Source organism: Podarcis filfolensis (genome assembly GCF_964270895.1).
Source record: "Podarcis filfolensis genome assembly, chromosome: 4".
In the NCBI taxonomy this organism is placed as follows: domain Eukaryota; kingdom Metazoa; phylum Chordata; class Lepidosauria; order Squamata; family Lacertidae; genus Podarcis; species Podarcis filfolensis.
This window is the reverse complement of record NC_139607.1, coordinates 3463607-3488210: the sequence shown is the minus strand read 5'-3', so window position 1 is coordinate 3488210 and position 24604 is coordinate 3463607. Positions and strand designations below refer to the sequence as shown.

General features: G+C 42.7%; 1 protein-coding gene across 1 annotated transcript in view; it reads left to right on the top strand.

Moving 5' to 3' along the window:
- The window catches only part of DIAPH3 (diaphanous related formin 3), a 123359-nt gene extending 120019 nt beyond the window's left edge, over positions 1-3340 (top strand). Inside the window, exon 28 of the mRNA XM_083610496.1 lies at positions 1613-3340. Coding sequence (XP_083466622.1) covers positions 1613-1869 — 257 coding nt within the window. The 3' untranslated portion in view covers positions 1870-3340. The remainder of the gene's footprint in view (positions 1-1612) is intronic.
- Positions 3341-24604: the final 21264 nt, after the last annotated feature.

The following is a 24604-nucleotide window of genomic DNA, read 5'->3' as shown; positions in this document are numbered from 1 at the left end:
TTGCATGATAGGAAGAAAATAGTTTTCTTGTTCAAGAGCCATACCAGGAGCCTTTATTAAGTTTTGAATTGTCTCTAATATGGCTATTCTTCTTTTTCAGGCTAGTATAATCATTCCAGTATTTATCTCTTTTGCAGTTGCATATTTAAATTCATACTATGTAAATTCAAAAAGGCACAATCATCTTACATGCTTAGTGCCATTCCTTTGAGTCTTGTGTGTATCTAATTCTGGTTATATGTTTGTGCAATTTTCTCATACAGTAAATGAAGCTAAGTGAAAATTGCTTCTCTCTTATTGGATTTTAAGTAACAATTGTCCCCCTGATGCAGGAGATAGAAGAGGTTATTTTATTTTCTCCTAACAGCCAAAAGGTGATCATACTTCTAAAATTCGTTGAGATTGCCCAAGAAACTGTGTAAAAAACTCATCCATCATTGTGAGCCCCTGGTCAGGGAATGACAGTGCAGTAAATATCTTCAGCAGCAGCCTTTTAATGTACAAGCTGTTTTCGGTTGGGATTTTCAGGACTCACATAAAACACACTGTCATGAGTGACTGCCTGTGCTCCAAAGTCATTACTATTGGGATGATGGAACATCTTTCAGCGAATAACCAAAAAACTCTAAATGTCATGTCAAGTTTGTTGAAACCATTTTCAAGCCTTGTTCAAGGTTACATGAATATTGAATATGCCTTTTTTAAAAGAAAAAAGTATAAGATCTATCAGAAGGTTTGTTTAGACAGGTAAATTGAAGAGTATATTGATTTTTTATAATTGCCTTATGTATTGTTTAAGGCCCCAAGTGAATCTACACTTCATTTTGCCTCTTTAATAGATCAAATTACGGGGACAATAATGAACCATGATATTCCCAACTGCATCTGGTTAGAGAGTTTTGAAGTCAGAATACTAGAGTAGATGGCCTGATCCAGCCAAGGGACCTTCTCAATGAGATTTTTGGTGTGTACAGGGAGAGGAGAGGAAGATGAGATCCCCACATTATTGGATACAACCCTGTGTATCTGGAAGCTGCTATGTTCACTTTCATGAATTTACAAATGTAAAAACGCCCTATATCGGTTTCATTGACAAGTGTACTCATCTGAGCTAAACTGTTACTTGGGGGTGGGGGGTGAGGCTCACCATTCTCTTGTTTCCTCTGGGACTAATTCTTTGTTTAGAAGATTCCAAGACGTTATTGGTTTCAATGTGAGGGATGAGTGTTCAGCATTTGAGAAGCGCTCCTGCTTTATATTTATGAAATGTCAGGCTAGGATTCCAAAGACCATCCTACCATTTCCATGTACCCAAGCATGCCTTGGAAAGTTTAAACATCCCACTGGGCTTGCTTACAGTATGTGGCTCTTTGGAACCTAGCCATACAATTTAACTTGTCCATGGGTAGACTTCGTTATTTTTATTAACAGTTTTTCTTCAATGTGTTTTCGTTAGATCACAGTTTAAACTTTGCTACTCAGTTCTTTCAGTTCATTAACCAAACACCCGCTCTTCTCTTTAGAATGTAGAATTGCACAGCTTTGCCAGTTTTCAGCAGTTGGGGTGCTTGAGTCAAAAATAATTGTAATTTATCTGTTTTCTACCTTACAGAAAACCAGAAAGCACCAACAGAAAAGTTACATTTGCACCACAATATGAACACAACATCAACAAGGAATCCAATGAGCAAGGACCTTAATTTCAAGATGGAAACTAATTCATCTGTAGAAAAGAGAGCAGCTGTTGGGAAGAAGGGCATTAGTAATGGAGGAAGTAGAGGGAAAGAAATGGAGCTTGCTGGCTTTGTTTCTAAAGGAGAAGCAATTCCTGAAGTAGAAGCTCTGCTAGCAAGATTACGAGCACTGTAATCTTTGACTTCACCGATCAAAGCAAAAACTGAGTCCCTTAAGATGTTCAAGAAAAATGTATGTCTATTACAGAATATACAACTTCAGAAATGCAGGTGGACCAATTCTCCAAATCAGAAATACCTGCAAGTAAAAAATTAGCATGTTCCTCTCTTTCAGAAAGACTAATTCATTAGCTTTTCACATGCTGTGAGTATTTGATGGAAATGAGCTTTTGAGCAACTGATCTCCATTAGCTTTCTGAAGCAGTACATGTTTATTTTCTGATTGGCACCATAAAGAAGCTTTTCATGGCTGTTACATGTTTTGCATGATGCACATTTGATGTATGGATTTATAATGTTTTGTGCCTGAATACAAAATTGTTCTTTGTATTCCTGTAATATGGCATTGATGTCTTGCGTAGTTGGAAGACAATTCAAGGATAATGAAAGGGGGAAAATTTTGGTTCACAGATCTGTTGACTGTTGATTAACACTCATTCCCCCCATGTGCTCCACTTTAAAACAATTGTAAGCTATTGACTTAAATTTTTAAAAATGCAAATCAAGCTATGTACATCCTGGGTATTGTGCATTGCAGAGTCTGAAATTTTAGTAGAAAAAAGTGCAATACAATATTACATAAGTTATAAGTAAGTTTAATAGTATAGCTTGATTCTTCATCAGGTAAGTGCTAAAATGCATTCATTTATTGTTAATCTACAGACAACACTGCGTATCTATGCATAAAGTAATATCAAATGTATGATAAGATGTATATCCAACCTATAGCTGTTACTCAAACTTGAAATATAAACACAATTTTGCCTTAGCACAAATTTATGATTATTAAAGGAACTTAGTTACTCTTTGACTGTGACTGATCTTAATTTTTCTGTTGCGCACAGAAAGACACCTAAGGAAATATTTGCCAGAATTGGCTTTTTAAATCACTTTGTTACAATGCATGCTGTTGGATTTGGTAGAGATTTCTCGCATAATTAATCAATATTGGTGTATTTTTAATTCATTTGTAAATTGCACATCACTGCAGTGTTGACTAATTAATTACTCTTGCAATAGTATATTGCTTCTGGTTTTAATTGGGTTGGAAAACTGGATCCATTTATGAGATCCTTATAAGATCATACCTGCAGATTATTTGGACACACCGATTACCGGTAATAATTTTCTTCAAAATGTTGTGTAGGAGCTATTTTTAAAAAATGCATTGCCTTAATTATTTTTGAACAAATAAAAGCAGAATGTTGAAACAGATCAAACTTCAAATTCCTCACCAAAATGGTTTAGGGATTATTGAATTTAGTATATTTCTTTGTTACACATCTTCTTGTACTGTATTTATTTGCTCCTTTAAAAATCGGACAAATATGCCTTTGGAAGATGTGAATTGCTTTTTAATGTAAAGAACTCAGATCACTTTTCATTGTTAAATATAGATCATTTCTGTGTCTTCCTAGCATTAAGAACCAAAGTGGACTTTGTTGTTGTTGTTGCCATTACCTATTGCAGTTATACCCAGATTTCCTCCAGTGGCTTAAGATGGTATACACAGGTCTCTAGCTTCCCCGTTTTATTCAGGCAGTCCTTGATTTGCACTGTGGGGCAGTGCGAGGAGGCACCTCTCTATGGGGCAGGGGGGCAGCTCAGAGACCAGGGGTGGCAGCAGTGGCTGGCCAGAGGACTCCCAAGGAGAAGGGAGGGGGGAGAGGAGGCTGAAGGAACACTCCACAAGGGAGGGTGTTTGAAAAAGGCTGAGAGACTGCTAGGCAAGGGGGATATAACTGGGCTCCTGAGCCCCACAGGTGTGCCACAGAAATAATGTAGTTGCTCAAGGGAGCCATGGACACAAAAGGTTGAAAACCTGCCATAGTGGCTTTCTTTGATTACCACAATGATGCTCAAAGCAAAGCCAAATCACAGTTCAAATTGCACTGAACTACTCAGTGACATCTTCCTACTGGACAGTTGGTGATAGACCACCTTGTGGGGAACAGAGGGGAATGCCAGTTGTAGGAGGCTCTATTTGCCTGCACTTTCTTCTTAAACTTACATTTGCAAACAATGCTGATAGAAAAAATCCAGTTCTTTGAAATATCACAGCATGTTCTATGGTCTGAAACCTTTTGCAGTAACTTCGGCAATATATTATTAGTAGCTGTAGTGTTTAGGTGTGTAAAGGTAGTTTGTTTCCCCACTATTGCAATCCCCACCCCTCATTTATGAGTTGTGTGGTCTTATATTTGGACAGATTCTAAAGTGATGTGTGATCTTACGATTATAGAACAAGAATACCTTTAGTTAGGTCAATATTGTTTCAACTGCTTCAACATACTATGAGAACTGTTATGTTTGAACGTAGATCTTCTAAAAGGCTGAAAAAGCATTTCATCATCAAAATTGGTTTTCTTCCCTACATCTAAACAGGCTTATCCTGATGATGATGATGTAAGAATGAAATGTGTTTTGAAAGGCCAGGATCTTCATGCTTCTTGAATGTATGCTGCACCTGACATATAACGGCAAAGAAACAGGGAGGTTAGGAAACAGATCTGATAAATGTGCTACTTGATTTCACTTTGGGGACCTGAAATTGCATCTTGCACAGAATGAAGCAACTGGAAATGAAATAGTTTCAAATGACATCTTTAAAGGTCATGAAGGAAATGATGGTAGGTGATCCAGACTTTCTATGGCCACAGGTGTCTTGTCTATTCAAAGAAATATACCAGAACACACCTATTTTATGGCGCTATTTTCAGACTGTTCAAAATGAACAAAAGGATAGAGAAAGGACCCCAAGAAATCTAAGCAAAACCCTAATATTCTTCAAATTTATTTTTTAAAGTGCAGGGGGTTGTGACCCTGAAGTGATATTCTTATTTTTTCCAATAAAGGGAGCACCAAAATGTCTGAGGTGGTTCTATAACTGAAGCCTGGTTTAGAGAAGCCGGTGGTTGTGGTTAAAGCTGTCCCTGACCCATAACATTTCAGAATGCAAAAGGGGGTTGGGTGTTATAATGTCTACCTTTCCATACTTACACATGCACATTTCACAGCATGGGGAAAACTTGGGTCGAAGAGTACTAATCTAGCCTTCTATCTAAAATGCTAGTTTTTGTACATACCGTATTGGCCCGAATATAAACTGCACTTTTTTTTCCAAATTCTGACCATGAAAAGTTAAAGTGCGCCTTAAATTCGCGACCTTACAAAAATTGGCTTCCACAATATGAAACAGCTCCCAAGCCTCCCCTACACCGGCTGAGAAGGAGGAAGGGGGGAAGGCTGCCAGCAAAGTGGCATGGCTCCCCTCCCCCCCCCGGAAGCAGCCCTGGAGCGCGGGGGAATGGTACCCGTAAGATTTTCTTCTACATTTGCCATTTACAGGTGTGAGTGCCTGCGGCATTTTAAAGGAGTGGCTTATATTCAGGTATTGCCTCCCCCCCCCCCCAGCTTATTCGCGGGTGCAGTTTATATTCGGGCCAATACAGTACAGAGCTCCCCCTCCCCTTATTGGGGAGTATTCAGCTATCCTATCCCTCAACTCCTGTCTGAAGAGATGTGGTCCAATATACCACAATATCTGTGTTTTATATAAACTAACTGAATAGGTGGTGGTTTATAGATGCTATGTTGGTTTGGGCATGTCCTTTTGGCATACTGTTGCATCTTTAAGTTCAACCAAAAGTAAAATGTATGTGGACAAAAATAACTCCAGTTTTCTTTATTTGAAAAGAATAATGAATTGGCAACACTCCCTAGTATACCTGAGTACTATGTTGAGCATGGAAATGACCTTAGTGAGTCATCCTTTGCCAAAGCTAGTGAGACTGCATCTATTTGCAATCTTCAATGCATACATAGAGACACTGAATGTTCTTTATTGAGCCAGCTGGAAGGTTTCCAACCATGGTAGAGACCCACTACTTTGGGGGGGGGAGCAGGAGATGATACGCCTCTACTGCCCCTGAAATTGGTGCAAGTGATGGTTGCAAAGGCTCCCTTATTCCACCCAGGAACATCTTCATCAGCAGAAGGCAGAGAAGAGCCAGTTCCAATCGGCCTCAAGGGCAGGATATGGTTCATAGGTTTGGCTTGAGCCCGGTTACCACTTTAAATTTTGACACTTTGTTGCCAAAAGGAGGGCAAGGGAGGGGTGATAATTGGGAGCTTCAAGGAGTATGTCTACTTGGTCCTAAGTTGCTCCCATGCCCCCTTGCTTTGTGTAACTTCATGGGGCAAGAGCTGTAGCTCCACATAGCTGTCAACGTTTCCCTTTTTTTATTCCAAATAGGATTCCTCGCAAGAAAAAGGAAAAGTTGACAGCTATGCCCCCTGCCCCCCAAAAAAATATTCCAAGGGGGCCACAGGTAAAAATCACGTAAATGGGGGGGTATAGCACAAGGCTAGATGGCTAAAGGGGGAAGTGAGAAGTGAAGAAAAAGAATCTTTGTATTGGTTTTTATGGGAGGGGGCACCTCCCGTGGGGGAACCACAGGAAGGAAACAAGGTCAGAAGGGGAGATGGTGGGAAAAGGTTGGGAGACACTGATTTAAAGGATATTCAATGAAACTGCTTTACCCATTTTTTTAAAGTTTCAGCATGCCAATTTTCCTGAATATGATGCAAAATGCATTTGACAAGGAGTTTGTCACAGTTGCAACATTGAAAAGTGGTCTATCCACATGATCAATGCAAGCGTCATCTTAAATATCAACTAAAGCAGTTGATTTCCAAATTGTGAGGGTGGGAAAAACTTCTGGGTGGGTCGGTCCTTTTGCTGGTGCGCTAACTGACATTTATTGGACTGACAGCATTTGCAAGCACTTGATCTTCATCATGCTGATGAGCAGATCCATGCTGGGTTTTATTTACACTCCCAACTTGATATTTGCCCCTGAGAAAAAAATGGTATGTTTGTCAGTTTCAATTTCAAGAACTTTCTGACACTTTGGTGGTTTGAGAGAATGTACTGATAGGAAGAGCACACTCTTCAGTCAAAAGGTAGGTACTTCTTTATTTAATTTGTTCCTGTTCAGTTACATAGCCCTAAACATGATGAATATGACAATTCTAAAATAAGGACATAAACATTTGATAACCAGTATTGCAGAATGTGAAGTGTGTTGCGTTCAGCCAGCCTGTTGCTAAATAGCATGGACACAATTTAGTCAGTGATGGGTGCAGTGTCCAAGCACGCAGAATTTCTACTGCCACTCGCCTGCACGCACAGGCATGCCTCCAGACAGCTGTGGAGGCTGTTAAGGTGAATGGCAGACCTGCATCCTTCACCATATCCCCTTCTAGCTTTCCCCTCTGCTTGGTGCAAGTTCATGCCTGCTGTGGAACACAGTTAACTTGTGTTGAGGCAGGTGAAGGGACTTTGGAAGTCCTATTTACCTTTATACCCCCCACTCACTGCCTCTGGGCCCAGTCTAAAAACCAATGTGGGAAATGGTTTTGTTGAGTCCATGGGCATCATCTGCATGAAGGTGCAGCACCCATAGTTGGCTAGGAATCCTGGATTCCTAGGTCACGTGGCAGACCAGTCTGATCAGCTACAGCAACAGAAGCTCATTTCTTACTGCAATCCCAGGAGCAGTGAGCATGGCTTTGACTGGGGGGCAGGCACTAGCTCCAGACAAAACTTTTTCCATGGACTCCTTTCCCGGGGCACCCTAAACACTTTGTTCCAGTTTTGACTAAGGATCCAACCCAGTGTCTTTCCCCCACAGAGTTGTGACTGTTGCGATGAGGTAGGCAAAACCTCCAGATGGGCCCAATTTGTCTGCAGGCAAGTTCCTCCCTGGCCCCAGATATGGCGATTAATTCCCAAGCAAGGTTGTGCTAGCTAGAACAACTGTCCACTTACCTTCTGACAGGGCTGAATTGCGCAGGGTGGGTAGGTCGGATGTCTGACACCGACTTCGCTGCCCACTCACAGTGCAGTCATAATTCAAGCCACAGAGGTGGACCTGAGTGGAAACTGGCTCCCGTAGGTCTATCTCCAAAACCTCACCCGCTAGTCTGGCCATGATTGGCAAATATGAATTTCAATGCTTTGCAGGACATCCCAGAAGACCCCTTGACCAGCAGAGGCTGTTAATGCTGCCAGCGGTCACATGGGTGAGGACTTCGCCCCCCCCAGCTCCCCAATGGCTGCGTCACATCACACCATCCAGCAAAAGGTAAGCGGTCTATATCGATTTCTAATTGGCAGATCTACAATGCTGGATTATCCTGTTGAAACAACATCAACCACATTGCAGAATTTCTCTGCCTCTAACAAAACCGCAACAGGAGCGTTCTGCTCTATATAATATAGCAGAGTGACCTCCCATTAACTCCACCTCTGAAATACAGGAACCTTTTTCCTTTGTGATTGTCAAGTCCCCCAAGAAGGATCAGAGCATTTTACTCTTTTTCTTTCTTTCTTTTTTCCCTTGGAAGATCTGCAGTGCAGTAAATCTTTTGACTCTGACAAACTGCAGAAACCAGTAAACAGCTTCAGCATAACACTGCTTGGATAAAGCATCAAATATCAGACAGGTTCAAAAATGAAGCTCTCATTGGAAAACATTATGCAGTTGTCATTGCTCATCCTTCTACTATCTAAGGCTGAATCTTGTTCAGATAAACCTCACCCTTGCTTAAGCAGCTAGGTACAGGGAAATGTCAGTATTTCAGCATTCCCAATTTAGCTTGTGTTAGGCTAGTCTGAAATCAGAGCTTAGATTTGGTAGGTAAACACATATAGCTGATCCTTAAAGGTTCAGTGCCTCAGCTGCATTTAGTACTTCAACTGCTTGGGGGAACGTGAGCACAGAGGCATCGGAAATGAATAACTATAAACATTTTAAATGTAATAGAAGGTGGTGAGTGAAATGTGTCCCTGATGGGCTGACTAATAGTAAATTGTGCCTTTTGGAGCAAGCTCATTCTTTATACCCTTGATAAAATAAACAGAATATTTCTTCCTTCCCACTTCATCTTTGCTCCTCTATGTATTCTAATTTCCCATAACACACTCTCTCTCTCTCTCTCTCTCTCTCTCTCTCTCTGTGTGTGTGTGTGTGTGCGCGCGCGCGCGTGCGCATGTTCAAAGAGATGGAATTTGTTTCCATGATTCTTGTGTGGTAGATGTGGTGTTGAGCTGTACTGGTTTTGACGGCAGGTGCATGTCTGACTGTCTTCATCAGGCTTCCTCAACCTCAACCCTCCAGATGTTTTTGGCCTACAACTCCCATGATCCCCAGCTAGCAAGACCAGTGGTCAGGGATGATGGGAATTGTAGTCTCAAAACATCTGGAGGGCTGAGGTTGAGGAAGCCTGGTCCTCATGCTTCTTCCGCACAAAATACTTCCTAGATGTACAAAAAGACAAGCCCCTGAGCTGCTCTATAACATTCTGCTTTTGTATGCAAGAGTTATGTTTAAGACTATTCCAAAATCCATTCCCCACCTGAAAGCTGAACTGGTTTCTGCTCTTCTATTTCACTTGGGGAACTGCAACCTTGAGTGGGATGTGCAGGTGCTGGCAGGGCTTTGCAGATAAGGACTAGATCAAATCTCACTGGGTGCCTTTTAAGTAAATGGCTTCAGCAAAAATTACATTTTGCAATTTTGCCTGTGTATGCCCGAATCCTTCCCTTAAAAGACCTAAATATTTAAGCCTGTTTTTAATTGATGCTGATTTTATATTTTACATTTATGATTTTTGATTAAAATTTGAATGTTATTTTAATGCTGTTGGTTTAGTAAATTGTATTTTAAATATATCTTCCTCTTAGTCACTTTGAGAAGATTTCTACCACTAAACGTAATTTTTATTTATACACACACTGACACAAATAATACAAGTTTTTACATAATATCAATACTTTTTTCTTAAAAAATGCTTAGGTGTACTCTCATTTTGACTCAAGAAAATCACCATTTTATAGTTCAAATCAGGAAAAAATAAATACAGTAAATGGACAAAAGTACAAAGATTCACAAAATGTTTAGGGGTATGCAGACCCCTGTGTCCCCCCACAAAAAAATCATTGCATAGTATCAAAATATTTTGGGTGAAAACATCATATTCTGCCATATTGTATCAATTTCAAAACGTGTGTGTGTGTGTGTGTGTGTGGACACAGGTGGCGCTGTGGGTTAAACCACAGAGCCTACAGCTTGCCGATCAGAAGGTCGCCGGTTCAAATCCCCACGACGGGGTGATCTCCCATTGCTCTGTCCCTGCTCCTGCCAACCTAGCAGTTCAAAAGCACGTCAAAGTGCAAGTAGATAAATAGGTACTGCTCCGGCGGGAAGGTAAATGTCGTTTCCGTGCGCTGCTCTAGTTCGCCAGAAGCGGCTTAGTCATGCTGGCCACATGACCTGGAAGCTGTACGCCGGCTCCCTCGGCCAATAAAGCGAGATGAGCGCCGCAACCCCAGAGTCAGTCACGGCTGGACCTAATGGTCAGGGGTCCCTTTATCTTTACTATATATATATAATCGACCTAAAAATAATCAACCTAAAAACAATGGGCCACGGTCTTATTCATAAATATTTCAGCTCTCCGCCTTCCTTACCTTCTGGGAGGCAGAGATTAAGATTGCTGAAGCCAATAGTAGTAGCACTGGCCTAAAAACAGAAGCCGGCGGGGGGCGGGGGGCAGAGGAAACTATTTTTCCTCATTTGTTTTTTATAGCTTCAGATATATTTTCTAACATATAAGATTATTAGAATATGTATCCTTGCCTGTTCTTAAAACAGAAACCTGTAGTATTACAATTCTGGATATGCCCTTGCTCATATTCAGGAATGGGACGAGGCAGAGTAGTTCCCCAGTGAAAATATATATAAGAAATACAGGGAGAAAATGTCTCCATGTGCAGTATTATAAACTACATCCACACAACTTACTTATTGGTGGACTGTAAACCTTGAAGAAGCACATCAAAGAGCTTCTTTTGTTACCAGAATTCTGACATAAAAAGTACGTCTCAACATATTACGTTTTCTCTGTTTGATGTCCTTTAAGGGAAAGAGTTCTTGGTTGGTAGTGAAAGTAGTCATAAATAGTGTTTATGGAGGCCTGAATGGGGCGAGGAAGAACTGAGTCTCTTGCAGGAATGATTTCTTGTAAATATCCTTTAGGCTACATAGTGTTTTTAGTCTTTGGAAAGTTGAGTTCTTCACTTCACTTTAATGAACCATTTTCTGAGGCTTATTCTTTTGTCATTGGCTTAAATTAGGAGACTCCAAACACTGACCTTGTGTGCTTTCCAAAGGGAGTCCATAGCTCATTTGTGCAACAAAGGCCTTTGCCGTAAGCCTAGGAGAGCCTTTGCCAATCAGAGTGAAAAATACCAGGTTCGATGGAGAAAAGATCTAAGCCAGTACAAGGCTGTTACAGATGTTCAAAGTCAGTGGGGGGAGGGGGGTAGCACTTGCTTAGCGACAAAAACCTTGACATAATTGTGCGAATGCAGTTAACGTGTGTGTGTGTGTGTGTGTGTGTGTGTGTGTGTTTTAATGCAGATAGTACCATAGCTCTCAACTTTCAGATTTGAAAATAAGGAATCAGCAGCCTCGAAAATAAGGGATCAGCAGCCTCACCTGTCCTGGGGACAGTCTACGGTTCAACTTTGTAACCAGAGGTTCAACTGAATAGAATCTGAATCCCATGCACCACAAGGCCTATGCAGCCTCAACTTAAGATGGCTCCCCAGCCTGGCTTTGCAGCAACACGTGCAACCAAACAGCGCCCAGTGTTCAAAAACCCCTTCTGCTTGCATTAACTAGCCACACACACACGAGGCGGTGGCAGCCTCCCGCCCGCCATTGTACTCAACCAGCTCCTTTCCTTTCCCCCCACTGTGTGCCCCCCCCCCGTCCAGACAGACCTTATCCCCGGCAAGGGTGAGTGGGCCATCGATGATGTACCCATCCGATTCTGAGCACAGGTACATTCCGAGCCCCTCTGAGCCAAGGCCCAAAGGCAGAAAGCTCAGCCAGTAGCCAAACGAAGCCTTGAGCGGTGGTTCCCACAGCGCAGCAACCCGGCAAAGGGATACAGCAGCAAGGAAAACCACACCGTCACCTCTCCGCTGGGAAGCGCTGAAGCAAAGGCGAGTCCCCAGGCAATGTGGCTGATTTTATCTGCACAAGGCATGCAAGCTCCACCCCCCAGTCGTTCTCAGACTCCTTATTGGTGAGCAATGCAGCCGAGCAACGCAGTTGAGGAGCCTCCCTGGCCAGCAGGGAGGGAGAGGAGCTGCTTCCTTTGAAATCCGGGAAATTTACAGGATATCAACAATCCAGGATAGCAGCGGGAAATGGCGCTGGAATAAGGGCGTTTCCCGCCAAAGAAGGGAAGGCTGACAGCTATGGATAGCACCCACTGGGAAGGGGGAGCAAGGAGAAAGAGCTTAAGACAACAGAGGCTTCCCTCCCAATGAAGGCTTCTTCGTGATGTGCTTTGAGCATGTGTGTGAAGACTGGACTGGACTGTTCCTCCCCACCCCTGTAGTTCCTCCCCACCCCTGCTCAAACCCCACTCTGTGGCTGTTAAAAATGTGCAAATTGTGAGAACTTAAATAATTGCCATCACATCTAGTTCATTCCTTTGTTTAAACCAGGGCTGGGCAACTGCCTCCTCCCTGTCAAAGGGGGGATTTCTGGGGGGGATCACATCCTGACAGCAGCGCATTGCCCCCCCTCTCTCTGCCACCACACTCCTTCCCTTCCTTCCATCTTTCTCTCCACCCAGTCTGCTGCCAGGAGTGGGACAAAGTCAAAGGTCTGAGCCTACTTGCTGAAATAGAGGGATCTGTCTGCTGGGTGAGAGTTCCACAGAGTCTGGTCCACAATCTATCTCCTGGTGGAAACGAGCTGTGCAACCGAGCCAAGTGGGGAATTCACTGAAGATCTTGTTAACTGGGCAGAGATAGAAGGAGTCAGGAGGACTGTAAAGTATCCTGGACCAAAGTCATTAAAGGCCTTACAGATTAATTGGCCCAGTAACATATAAGCAGATGCAGACATGGAAATTCCCCGTTTGCATTTTTGCTTCAGTGTTCAGGGCCAGGAAGGGCTGCACTGCTTTTCAAATTTAATTTGAATGCTAATTTTTAAAGCCCTACAGGTCTGGGCCCCTGGATATCTGAAGGGCTATCTGCTCCAGTATGGATCTCCATGTGCTTTTAGATCACCTGCAGAGCTCCTGCTGTGACAGGAGTCAGTAAGATCTAGAGCATTCGCATTAGTGGTGTCCCAGTTATGAAACTGCTCAGGAAGGATTTCCTAACTTTCTTAACATTTGCTGCTTTTAGGCTGATAGCCAGCACAACTCCTTTCTGGAGGGCATTTGGCCTCCAGGAGATCTAAACCAAGAGCAGCAGTTTCAGTATCTGCTTCTTAGTGCTCCATCAAATCGAGATGATTGTTATATGCTGGATGTTTTAACTCTGATTTTACGGATGCTTTTACATGCTTATATTCTGTTCTAAACATACTGCTTTAAGAATAAGTTACTTACTAGTTCATCCTAAATTATAAATAAATTGATTTTATTGAAATTTCTTGCCAGATCTTCATACATTATGATTTCCAGGCTGTGCACACATTATACCTTTAAAGCAGATTAGAAACACACTCTTTCTCTCAAAGAATTCTGGGGCCAGTAGTTTACCCCTCACAGATTTATGATTCCCAGCAACCTTTAACTTGGGTTGCCATACATCCTCTTTTTCCTGGACATGTCCTCTTTTCCATGGGTAAAACGCCAAACTTGGAGTGGTTGTTGTTGTTTTTAAAAAAGCCAAAATGTCTGGGTGTTTTGTTTTGTGTGTGTTTTGTGTGTGTTTTTGGCTTGCTCCCCTTGCTCCCCCCTTAGGTATCCCTCTGGTGGGCTGGCCTCCCATCATTAAGCGGCTCTGCAGTGCTCCTTGGGTCAAGGTGCTCTCTTACCTACCTATGCCCACCCCACCACCACCATTGGATCTGGTGTCTCCCGCCTGCAGACTTGATTCGCTTTAGGGCCTGCTTTTCAAGTGGCTTGGCAAGTCCAGTTGGGTGGCGGAAGTCCATCAACCCTCCCTTCAAATTAATTGGATGAACACAAGGTCTCTCCAGTCGGCATCCCGCCCCACCGCATAGGAGCTCAGGGAGGGCTGTGGTCTCAGGAAGAGGCGCAGAGAAGGAACCCGGCTGCTGTCTGGAGAGCTCAGTGGTTCCCCATCCCTCGTTTCTCTCCCCCCTCGCTTTCTGTCTCATTCTCTCTTCTCCCCCCTCCCCTGCCTTGTCTCCCCCTTGCCAGGGCTTCACCTCCCCCTTTTCTCTGGCAACCTGGTGGTCCCTCCTGGACTCTCTGGGATTTTATACCTAGTGATGTGTAACTTACAGGATGCCCAGTAGTGGTGGCAGCGGGGGGGGGGGGGCGTGTCTTCCTACTTCACAGAGATTTTTTGGTTATTTAATTCACATCCTCTTGCTCCAGCAGCCTTAAAATATATATATTATTGACTCATAAGGAACCACCATTTCATGGCAAATCAGCTGTATCAGACTTTTGCAGCTGCTTGTCTGTATACATTGAAGGCATCAAAAATAAAAAATTCCTTTTTTATTTTTTAAAAAGGGAAATGGTTGCTGTCCTCCAGTTTTCACACAAAGGAAGAGACTGTTAAAGTAATTATAATTATTTGCTTTTTTAAGAAATTCTCTATATAACTTTAATTCCAACATTGTGCTCTGAACTGTTTGTTAGGTCTTGTAGCTGTCTGAATGGTGAAAGAATCAATTGTTTATTTTAAAAAGACATCATTCTCTGCTTATCATCTGTTAGTATGCGGTCTTGTTGTTACTGGATCTGAGCTGAAGGGAGGGTATTTATGGGTATGTAGCATCAAATGCAGGTCGACTCTAGCTTGGCTGCAAAAATGCACGGTACATGCGTTAACATACAACACGGGTTCATTCCTTGGAGTCATTGTTGTACCTTGATGGTAAAATGGGATGTTTTCAGGAGAGATCAGTGTTGGTTGTGTTGCCTAGTGTAATGGTTTTGGGCTTGTTGTTTTAGTGCATGGGTAGGCAAGCTAAGGCCCGGGGTCTGGATCCGGCCCAATTGCCTTCAAAATCCAGCCCGCGGACGGCCCGGGAATCAGCATGAGTAGAATATGTCCTTTTATTTAAAATGTATCTCTGGGTTATTTGTGGGGCCTGCCTGGTGTTTTTACATGAGTAGAATGTGTCCTTTTATTTAAAATGCATCTCTGGGTTATTTGTGGGGCATAGGAATTAGTTCATTATTATTTTTTCCAAAATATAGTCCAGCCCCCTACAAGGTCTGCGGTACAGTGGACCGGCCCCCTGCTGAAAAGAATTGCTGACCCCTCTTTTAGTGTGTTTGCATTTACAGTGGTACCTCTGGTTAAGAATTAATTCATTCCTGAGGTCTGTTCTTAACCAGAAACTGTTCTTAACCTGAAGCACTACTTTAGCTAATGGGGCCTCCCGCTGCTGCCGCGCCGCCGGAGCACGATTTCTGTTCTCATCCTGAAGCAAAGTTCTTAACCCGAGGTACTATTTCTGGGTTAGCGGAGTGTGTAACCTGAAGCGTCTGTAACCCGAGGTACCACTGTATTTGCTTTGAATGGCACATTGATTGAAAATGATTTTGAAAACTGGCTATACTTTCTGGAAGAGACATAGACATAACTGGTGGCTGAAGACTTGCTTTCCTCTTCTCTTCTCCGGCCACCTCAGCAATATAGCACAGCTTCTATCAGGGGTCAGCAAACTTTTTCATCAGGGGGCCAGTCCACTGTCCCTCAGACCTTGTGAGGAGCCGGACTATACTGTGTGGGGGGGGAATGAACGAATTCCTATGCCCCACAAATAACGCAGAGGTGCATTTTGAATAAAAGCACACATTCCATTCATGTAAAAACACACTGATTCCCAGGCCGTCTGCGGGCCGGATTGAGAAGGCGATTGGGCCAATCCGGCCCCCGGGCCTTAGTTTTCCTATCCGTGTTCTATAGCCTACATATAGTATGGATATTTAGAATGAGAGTTGTAATAGCAATCCGTAGTTAAAGGTAGAAGTCGGCAAACGTGTCCTCGTTTTTGCTCTTCAGAACATGGTAACCCTACTCAGTGCCCAGAATTCTTGAGGGAAAGGAAGTTATTCCAGTGTTCTTAAAGCTTTAGGCCTAGATTCAAGGAAACAGTTGGGCTAGGAGGTAGCCGTGCAACCAGGCTTTCTCTCCTCTCTTATTTTTCATTGCAGACAAAACCTCGGCCTGTCCACACAATTTTCCAGTTTTGTTCCTGTTTATAAGGTTACAATATAGGTGTATATTTGGATTACTTGAAAACAGTTTGTGTGACCTGAGGAAAAGTCACCACTCAGCTGAAAGATCTATAAAATTCATTCACAGGTATCTCACTTCCTGATTCTGTAGCAGCCGCATAGGCAAAAACTGACAAAACGGGACAAGGTTTTTTTCAGAAGGCTTGCAAAGAATAATGTAGAGGTGGCAAAAGAATTGATTCAAAATCACTGTAGAAGATTAATTGTGTGACATGTGGGCAATTGGTTAATGGGATTGGGCCGGTTCCCATTGACTGATGCTTTGACAAAAAGAAGCTTTGCATTGCATTTCAAATGATGGAAGAGATTCGTTTTTCTACGCTTGTTTACCTCAGTGTAGTGAAAAATGTAATGTGTGAAGCAGCCCTCAGAATGCAGTTGCTGTTATTTGAAAAGGGACTTTACAAGCCAAGAGATTCTCCGCTCTGTAGCTTCCATGCTCTGAAAAATGAAACAAATCTAAATGGAAATTACAGGCTTAGCTGACAAACTTTGCTTTGGAAATTGACATTTGTACGCTCTATGCATGAAACCATTGTCACATATGAACTGAATCAAACACACCACGGGGGGGGGGGTAATGGTCAGAGCAAATAAACCTTGTATATGATTGGTTCACTTTTGCAGCCTCTGACACATTCCAGCCACTTCTCTATTAAGCTTGCCAAATTACTAGAAAAAAGTAGCCTAGCCTGCTCTTGTGCCTTTAACAGCAGCTTAATGTACAAAAATCAGCAGGTGAGTTTATCTCTCAGGACAGAGATAAATATGAGCTAATGCCTGCAGTCCAAGCTGCTGCTAAACATGCAGCTACAGTGGTCATCTGAACAGTCAGCAGTCCCATTTTCTGTTGCAGCCAAAGCCTGTTTACTCAGAGGAGACATTAATCTTATGCTCCTCTCTCAACAAGTGTGTCAAGAGGACAGATTCCATGGTGGCCAGGCGCCCCCCATGTAAGAAGCTCTGCTATAAAAGGATGGATCACTGGATACGAGGAAGAATTGATTGGTTTGGCAACACTTTTTGAATGATTTTAATGGACTAGAATTTTGGCAGGACACTCAGGTACTAATAACCAAGTTTCTAGATCCAAATGGATGCAGAAGGGGTTATTGACTGTGGCTTTTCTTAACAGGGACAGATGGTCAGTGGAAGATGGCTGGCAGCCACAGTATGCATCTGGAGTTTAGAAGATACCACCCTTTCAACAGTTTTCCACTACTGTGAGCAAAGATGTTGTTATCACAGTTGGGGGAGGGGAGCCAAGTGTAGTCCTAAGCACATATATATGGCAAGGATTCAACTCTTGACTGATTGAAGCTAAGCTCCAGAAATTGTGCGGGAGCCTTTCACTATTGCTTCATCACAGGAGGCTCTCAAAATCTTGCTGGACTACGTAGTGTTATCGCTGACTGTTGTTCCTCCTGATTAGGGCTGATAGCAATTGTTATCCAACAACTTCTGAAGGGCCACAGGCCCCCTGTCTCTGATACATCAAGCTCTGCTGACAACATCTGGGCTGCCTCTGCCATGAAAAGAGAGCAAGTTATCTTAACTTATCAGACTAATAGATTATAATTAACTGCAGCTGGAGAATACCATGTTTGCAGGGCTTTTCAATTTACTGCCTGCCAGTTCCTTCTTATTTTCATTGTGTTGGTGGCAGATGATTCCTTAGCTTCTTCTCTTTTTGCTACAAAGTTGATTAAACAGTTACAGAATCCAAGTCTTTGTGAACAGTGAACAGTGGTGTTTGCCAAGTAGAAGAAAATGGCCTTTGGCAGATGTGGTGCCACAGAGTCCATCTTCTCGTAAATTCTTTTTAAACATCTATTCTGCATGAATTTGCTGAAGGAAGTCACCCAGAGGTTTGGGCTGAAGTGTCAGCAATATGCTGATGAAATGCAGCTCTGTCTGTTTTCCATCTACACATCTCAGGAGGGCTACAGAAATCTTGAACGGTGCCTAAAGGAGGATGCAATGTGGATGCTATGGGTAGGGAAACCAGCTGATTTGAGTAAAGGGGTGCAACTAGTTTTGAATAGGATTGCACTCCCTCTAAAGAACCAAGTTCACCGTTTGGGGGTTCTTCAGGACTTGGCACCTGTGGATGCACAAGTGGTGGCACTGCCCAGGAGTGTCTTCTGCCAGCTTAGGGTGGCATGCAAGTTGTGATGCTGCTTGATTGCAATAAAACCTCCAAGTGGTTTACAAGAAATATTAAAGTCATTAAAAACAGTTTAAAGATTAAACATAATTAAAATTAACAATAAAATATTAAAACGCACCAACCTCTACAGGTCTGGATAGGCTTGCCGAAACAAAGATGTTTTAAGCAGGCACCAGACAGAGAACAATAAAGGTGCCTTCTTGAGGCCAGTATCCAGGGAATTCTAAAGCACAAGGGCTGCCACATTAAAATATTTGTTACAACTGGGGGGGGGGGTATTCTTCAAATTAAAACGATCAGCTAGGCACATCTGGGGCAAGGCAAACCTGCAAGTAAGCTGGTCCCGAGCTATTAAGGTGCAGATCATGAGCAGAGGTGTTCTATGCTGTCAGGGTCTCACCCCTCTCAGCAACTGTGCTGCAGCATTCTATTCTCCCTATAGTTTCAAGGGAAGCAGAAGGGAAGCCCCACTGAAGGGTACATTGCAGTAACCCAATCCTGAAAGTCACCTAAGCCTGACCTGTTGTGGTCAAGGTCTCCCGGTCCAGGCATGGTCAGAGTTGTACCAAGTGCAGCTGGTAAAAGGCATGCATGCACAATGTACATCTAGAATAAACTACTATAATGCACGCTTTGTGGGGCTGCCTTTGATGATGACTCAGAAACTTCAGCTGGTTCAAAATGCGGCTGCTGGCTGGGGCCAGATAGTCATATCATATTGCACTTGGAAGGAAGTATTGGTAACCATCTATTTGAAGGGCTACACCCCTTTTTAGAAGAGTTGCCCTTTTCAAGCGCAGTCTAGCCTGGATAGAATGTGTATGTATCACTGTAAGGGGGATTCAGTGCTATGTGGCAGACAGACCCCATAAAGTGATGTTGTGAGACACCGGCTGCATCTCATGGCCTGTGGTGGGCCAAGTGCTGCAAGGACCCAACTCTCATGACATGGCAAACCACAGGACATGAGACGCAGCAGGTGTCTCTACTGAGGGAAGCCATCCATAGATTTGGGCTAGGGTGGATGAACCTTGTATGGTGATGACACCCAGATCTATTTCTGATTTCCATCTTCTGATCCTGGGAAAGTGTGGCAGTTGAGAACTGGGGTCTAAAGGCAATATGACATTTGATGGAGAGCCATAGCTTCCATTTTGCCTGCATCTCTTCTTGCCTCTAGGTTTGCATGTGGGGAGACAGCGCCAGTTAGGGGGCTCCTGGGCCATCAGTTCTGGACCCTTGCAATGTACATGAAACATATTTCACCTTTCCACTGAGGTGAACTTATAATTGTAGTCTGTGTGTGGAGCCCATGCATATTTTACAAACTATCTCATGTACTGTATTTGAGCCCACATGAACAATGAAAAAATTATTTGCCATTGCTCAGTGCATTGCCTTGATAATGGCAGGCTGCTGGTGCAGTCTCTGAGTTCCACAGGACAAAGAGAATGTACTATTTCAATTTTGCTTTTTAAAAATGTAGCTATAATGAACATGCCTTTTGGCTTTCAAAGCCATTTTTCTTTGGGGAAAGTATTGAAAAGAGAAAGAGAGGAAGATGGCTGAGGAAGCTGCCAGGTGTTGGCATGAGATGAGCAGACATCTCACCTACAGAACAATTATCCAGAGTTCCACTTTAATTAAAGAGAGAATGCACCAGCAAAAAGGACCAGTTCTTTTCTTTGCAGAGAAGCCTCCTCTATAGCAGCTTGTTCCTTTGTCCAATGGGCAGCCAGATTGTAACTAAGAATAGTGCCATGAAACGGTGTGAGAATTAAAAAGGGGAACATGACGTGGACAGGAAAGATAGCGTGATTCTTTTCCCTGCCTTGTGAAATTCTCTTTTGTAAAGAATAAATAAATAATAATTCAGGGTGGTCACCCACAAGATGATCTTACCATGCCCACTCAGGTTTAATAATCTGCTTTGCCCCTCTTAGCATAACTTGTGGATATAGATGAACAAAGGACTGGAAGTTGGTGAAAGTGCCCATCTTGTCATTCAGTTTCTGAATAGGAAAATCTAAAGACATACGTTGAAAGTGACACTTTACATCTGAACTAGAATGCTTTAGATTTGTCCGCATCTCTTGATCAGGCATGAAATTTCACAAGCTGTTGCCTATCAAATATTATACAATACTAAATTCAGTTCAAACACAGTTTAACTATTTCAAAAGCACTGTGTACCAGCCATCTAACATTATTACATGGTGCCACTGCCTGGCATTACAAACTATCCAATATTAAAATAAAATACTGTAGGATGCAAAGTACAAATATTCATCCATTTGAAGTGCATGAAGTACGTTTGGTGTCAAACTTTCTGGGGGAGAATTTGGGACAGAATTATTTGGAACAAATTATATTTGGCCCTAGGATGGTGCTGATGCTAATTGGGATGGTTGTGATCAATTTTAAAACCACATAGACACATTTTGCACCTCTTTCACTAATGTAAATTACCTGCTGAAGAACATGGTAGTATCAATCATTCTGGAATGATCTTGAGATTGAAGAAAAGTGATCCAATCTGTCTGTAAATCATGTGGGCATCTGTAACCACCCAACTGTGATTAATTATTTAACATTGTGTTTGGGATAGAAACAAAAAATGCAAGTCCTTTCTCATAAGTACATGATCTGGCAATGCCAGACTCTATTAAGTTAAGTAATTCATTAGAAGCACGTAAAAATTGCCAAGCCAAAGCTGGACTAGGAAGTGGTAGTGTTCCAAATTATATTAAATTTTGTCCCCATATGGTTTGACACAATGTTGAATAGTAAGGATAAAGAGAGGAGAAAGGCCAGCAGAGCCAAGACTTGAAAAGGCTCCTCGTGGGCTGACTGAAATATTATGCATACAATCCTTTGAAAGTTGGCAGATATTTCCCTCACAAATAATTGGTCATCTGTGCTGCTTTTGCAACTGTTGTGAGTACAGATCACTACACTGTAAGCTCTGTAGTATTAGCCATTCCTGACAGGTGTGTCTTTGGGGTGGAGAATTGTCAGCCCACAGGCAGGATGTGGCCCAGTGTTCCGCCTTCATCCTATGCACATGATTTAGGTTTGAAAGAAACCACAATAGGATGTCTTGTTCAAGTAAAATCACAGCATGGTTGCTCTGGGAGAGAAGGTCAAGCCCTCCTCATGTGCTGCCCCCCACCCCATGCAATTGTGTTTGAAAACAGCCTTCTAGGCATTTTTTCAAGCCTAATTGTGGTTCTGGCATTGTTGTTTGGAGGAGATCACAACTGGGGACAAAAGGCTTTCTACACCCCATGAGATCTCTCTCGCTGACCCTCGTGAATATATCCCACTGCTCTGTTAGTGCCAACAGGAGGCTGCAGTGGAGGACCTTGGTGGAGATCAAACACACACAACTGGACTTGAAAAATGTGAAGATTTTTTAAAGCCCAATTGCGGAGGATTGGGGAAAGTTTGTGATGTGATGTGTATATGTATGTGATTAGTGCATATGTGAAATGGCTTTTTTATTTTTTTGGCCCTGCTCACCACTGGGCTTGCACGTTCCTATGACCCTTGTGAGTAAAGCCGGCAGGAATCTCGTACTCCCAGCAGGGTCGCCCAAGGCGGTAAGGTCAAACGGAAGGGGCTAGACAAAGAATGATCCAAGAAGTCCTCAATGGCAGAACAGGCGGATGATAACAAGTGGTATGTTACAACAACTGTGAAGGCGGATGAAGGCTGCAGCGGATAAGAATCTACCGGTCGTCATGACAATCTTACTCAGCTGACGAACTGATACGTAACAGTATGCAACTGATGATCCCCCCCCCTACCATTTGCATTGTGTTTCTTTTGCATTGAAATCAATGATGTGCAAAAATGCAATGATAACATAACTGTAATTACATAAAGTTTCACCACTGCAGACAAGGGAAATGAATAACATAGGTTTTGTTGGAAGCCGAACTGTAGCAGAATGGAAGCAGCACTGCATGCAATAAATACAGGGTGGAACAGAAGTCAATGCCTTCTTACATCCACACTTCCTGATCTGCTCCAACATGTCTTCCCTTCCAGAACAGTTTCCACCAACTTTGTTATATTTTTGGAACCAGCCAAAAGACACTTCTAATCACCCAGGTTGTTTAAGTTGCCACTTGGTTTGTTTTACCTGCTGCTTTACCTCATTGTCTTCACTTGCCCTCTTGAAGTTGCTTTACTTGTGAAAATGTTTTGCTGGTTTTAACGTTCCCTGCCCTGGGATTATTCATTCAGTGAAAGGTGGGTAGAAATGCTTTTAATAAATAAATAAGCTATCATGGCCCATGCAAGTACATGCTACAATACCTTAACCTCTAATGTGCCAAATCACATTATTTATTGTTGTTGTTGTTGTTGTTGTTGTTGTTGTTGTTGTTGTTGTTGTTGTTGCCTGTATAATAGAACAAGAACAACCAGCAAGAACAACTGGCAAGTGAGTTCTATAAGTTCATTTCTGCCTCTTCCACAAAGAAACTTCAGATTTTGCTTTCAAATATGCAGAGCACAATGTTTTAGTGACGCCAGTTTCTCATTAGCAGGGAACAAGCTGTCTCTTTTTGGGGGGCTACTTTTATGGGAAACTGTATAAATCAGGAATTAGCTTTAAGATAAAGTGCCATTTTGACAACAGTACATTACAATTAGCATTAACAGTATTGATTGGCCTATAACACCGTGCCATTTGCCTGGGAAATCTCAAAACATCTGCTCCTCTGTACTGCTTATTTAGGTGGAAGTTTATGGGTTTTCTATGCTAAGTATCTTTAATTTTATATTTTTCCACTGAAAATTGCTTCTAAAGGAAGCAACCCACCTTCCTTTTTATTTTTAGTTGTGCCAGTAGCAGAAAGTGATCAATAAGTTACTAGCATCAAGGTGGCCTTTTATTTCCCAAGAGGAGTAATAAAAAGGAGGGTGGAACTATTGCCATGCTTGGTTGCTGCCAAAGAATGGAGCTGTTGTAATGATTTTAAATTGTACTTGGAAGAGGCTATTAGTGATAACCATTTTAAGTTGGTCCTATGCTACTTGTTTTTAGGGTCATGCACGTGATCCGTGAGATGCTTTGCCTAGCGCTGCCACCTAGCTGATACCCTTCCCCCCGCAAGTCCATGCAGTTTGGTTGGACTTTGAAACAATGGCCAACCCCAACCAGTGGAAAAGGCTGGGCAAGTCAGGGGTCTCTGAACCATTGCCTTCGCTCTGCCTAAGAGGCAAGCATGAGGGGGGGGCCCACTAGGGGCGCATTGGAAGATGGCTGACAATAACATCTCTCTGACCCACACGAGGTAATTAAGAGGCTGTGATGGGAGTAAACAGCCTCCCTGCCCCCCCCAGCGTGTGGGGGGGACTGCCCTCGCCTGCTGTACCTTATACCACCCCCGAATTTGTGGGGATAGGGGCACTAGGCAGAAAGCCCTTGTGCGGATCTCGGCGCTCCTGGACGCTGTCTCTGATTCGCGCCTCTAGCTGCAGCAACTTCAAAAGAAACAATTAGGAGGAAGCTAATGCACATATTTCAAGGAAGAAGGGGGAGTAAAGACTGCTAACTGAAAAGATCTCTGAGAAACAAGACGGGTCGGAGGAACAGGAATAAATCATGAGAAGACACACCAAGGCTCGGTATGTTCGGCAACGGGACTGGATGGGGGAGGGGGAAAAACTTTCCTTTCTTTTCTCTATGTGATTAACCAAGAATCCCCCCCCACACAAGTCACAAGTCAGAAATGCCGTTTAAATGACTTAAGCTGTGGATTTAAGACTGTGTGGAGATAATTTTCTAACCAAAGCATGTTTCAAGAAGATCGTGGAAAGCATAAGAGCTTTGGAATGACGCAGCAAAAAATAGCGTTCCCATTTTGGCAAGTTCTGTCGAAAGACTTATGTCTGGGAGGAGGAACAGATCTGTTTTCATATTGTGGGTGAGCCTCCTCAGTGGGACTAAAGAGTGACAGATTTGTGAGATTAATGATGGAAAGAGTGCTGTTATTTATGAAAGTGATGATATATGGAAACCATCTTGATATGATGATTGGATGAACAGAAAAATTCACACAGGATTACAATTGGTGTTTACCTGCTTAAGGAGATTATCAGAAGAGATCATAAAGAAAAAAAAGAAAAATATACGAACAAGACGAGATGTGGAAACAGCAAGATAAGACTGGATAGAATT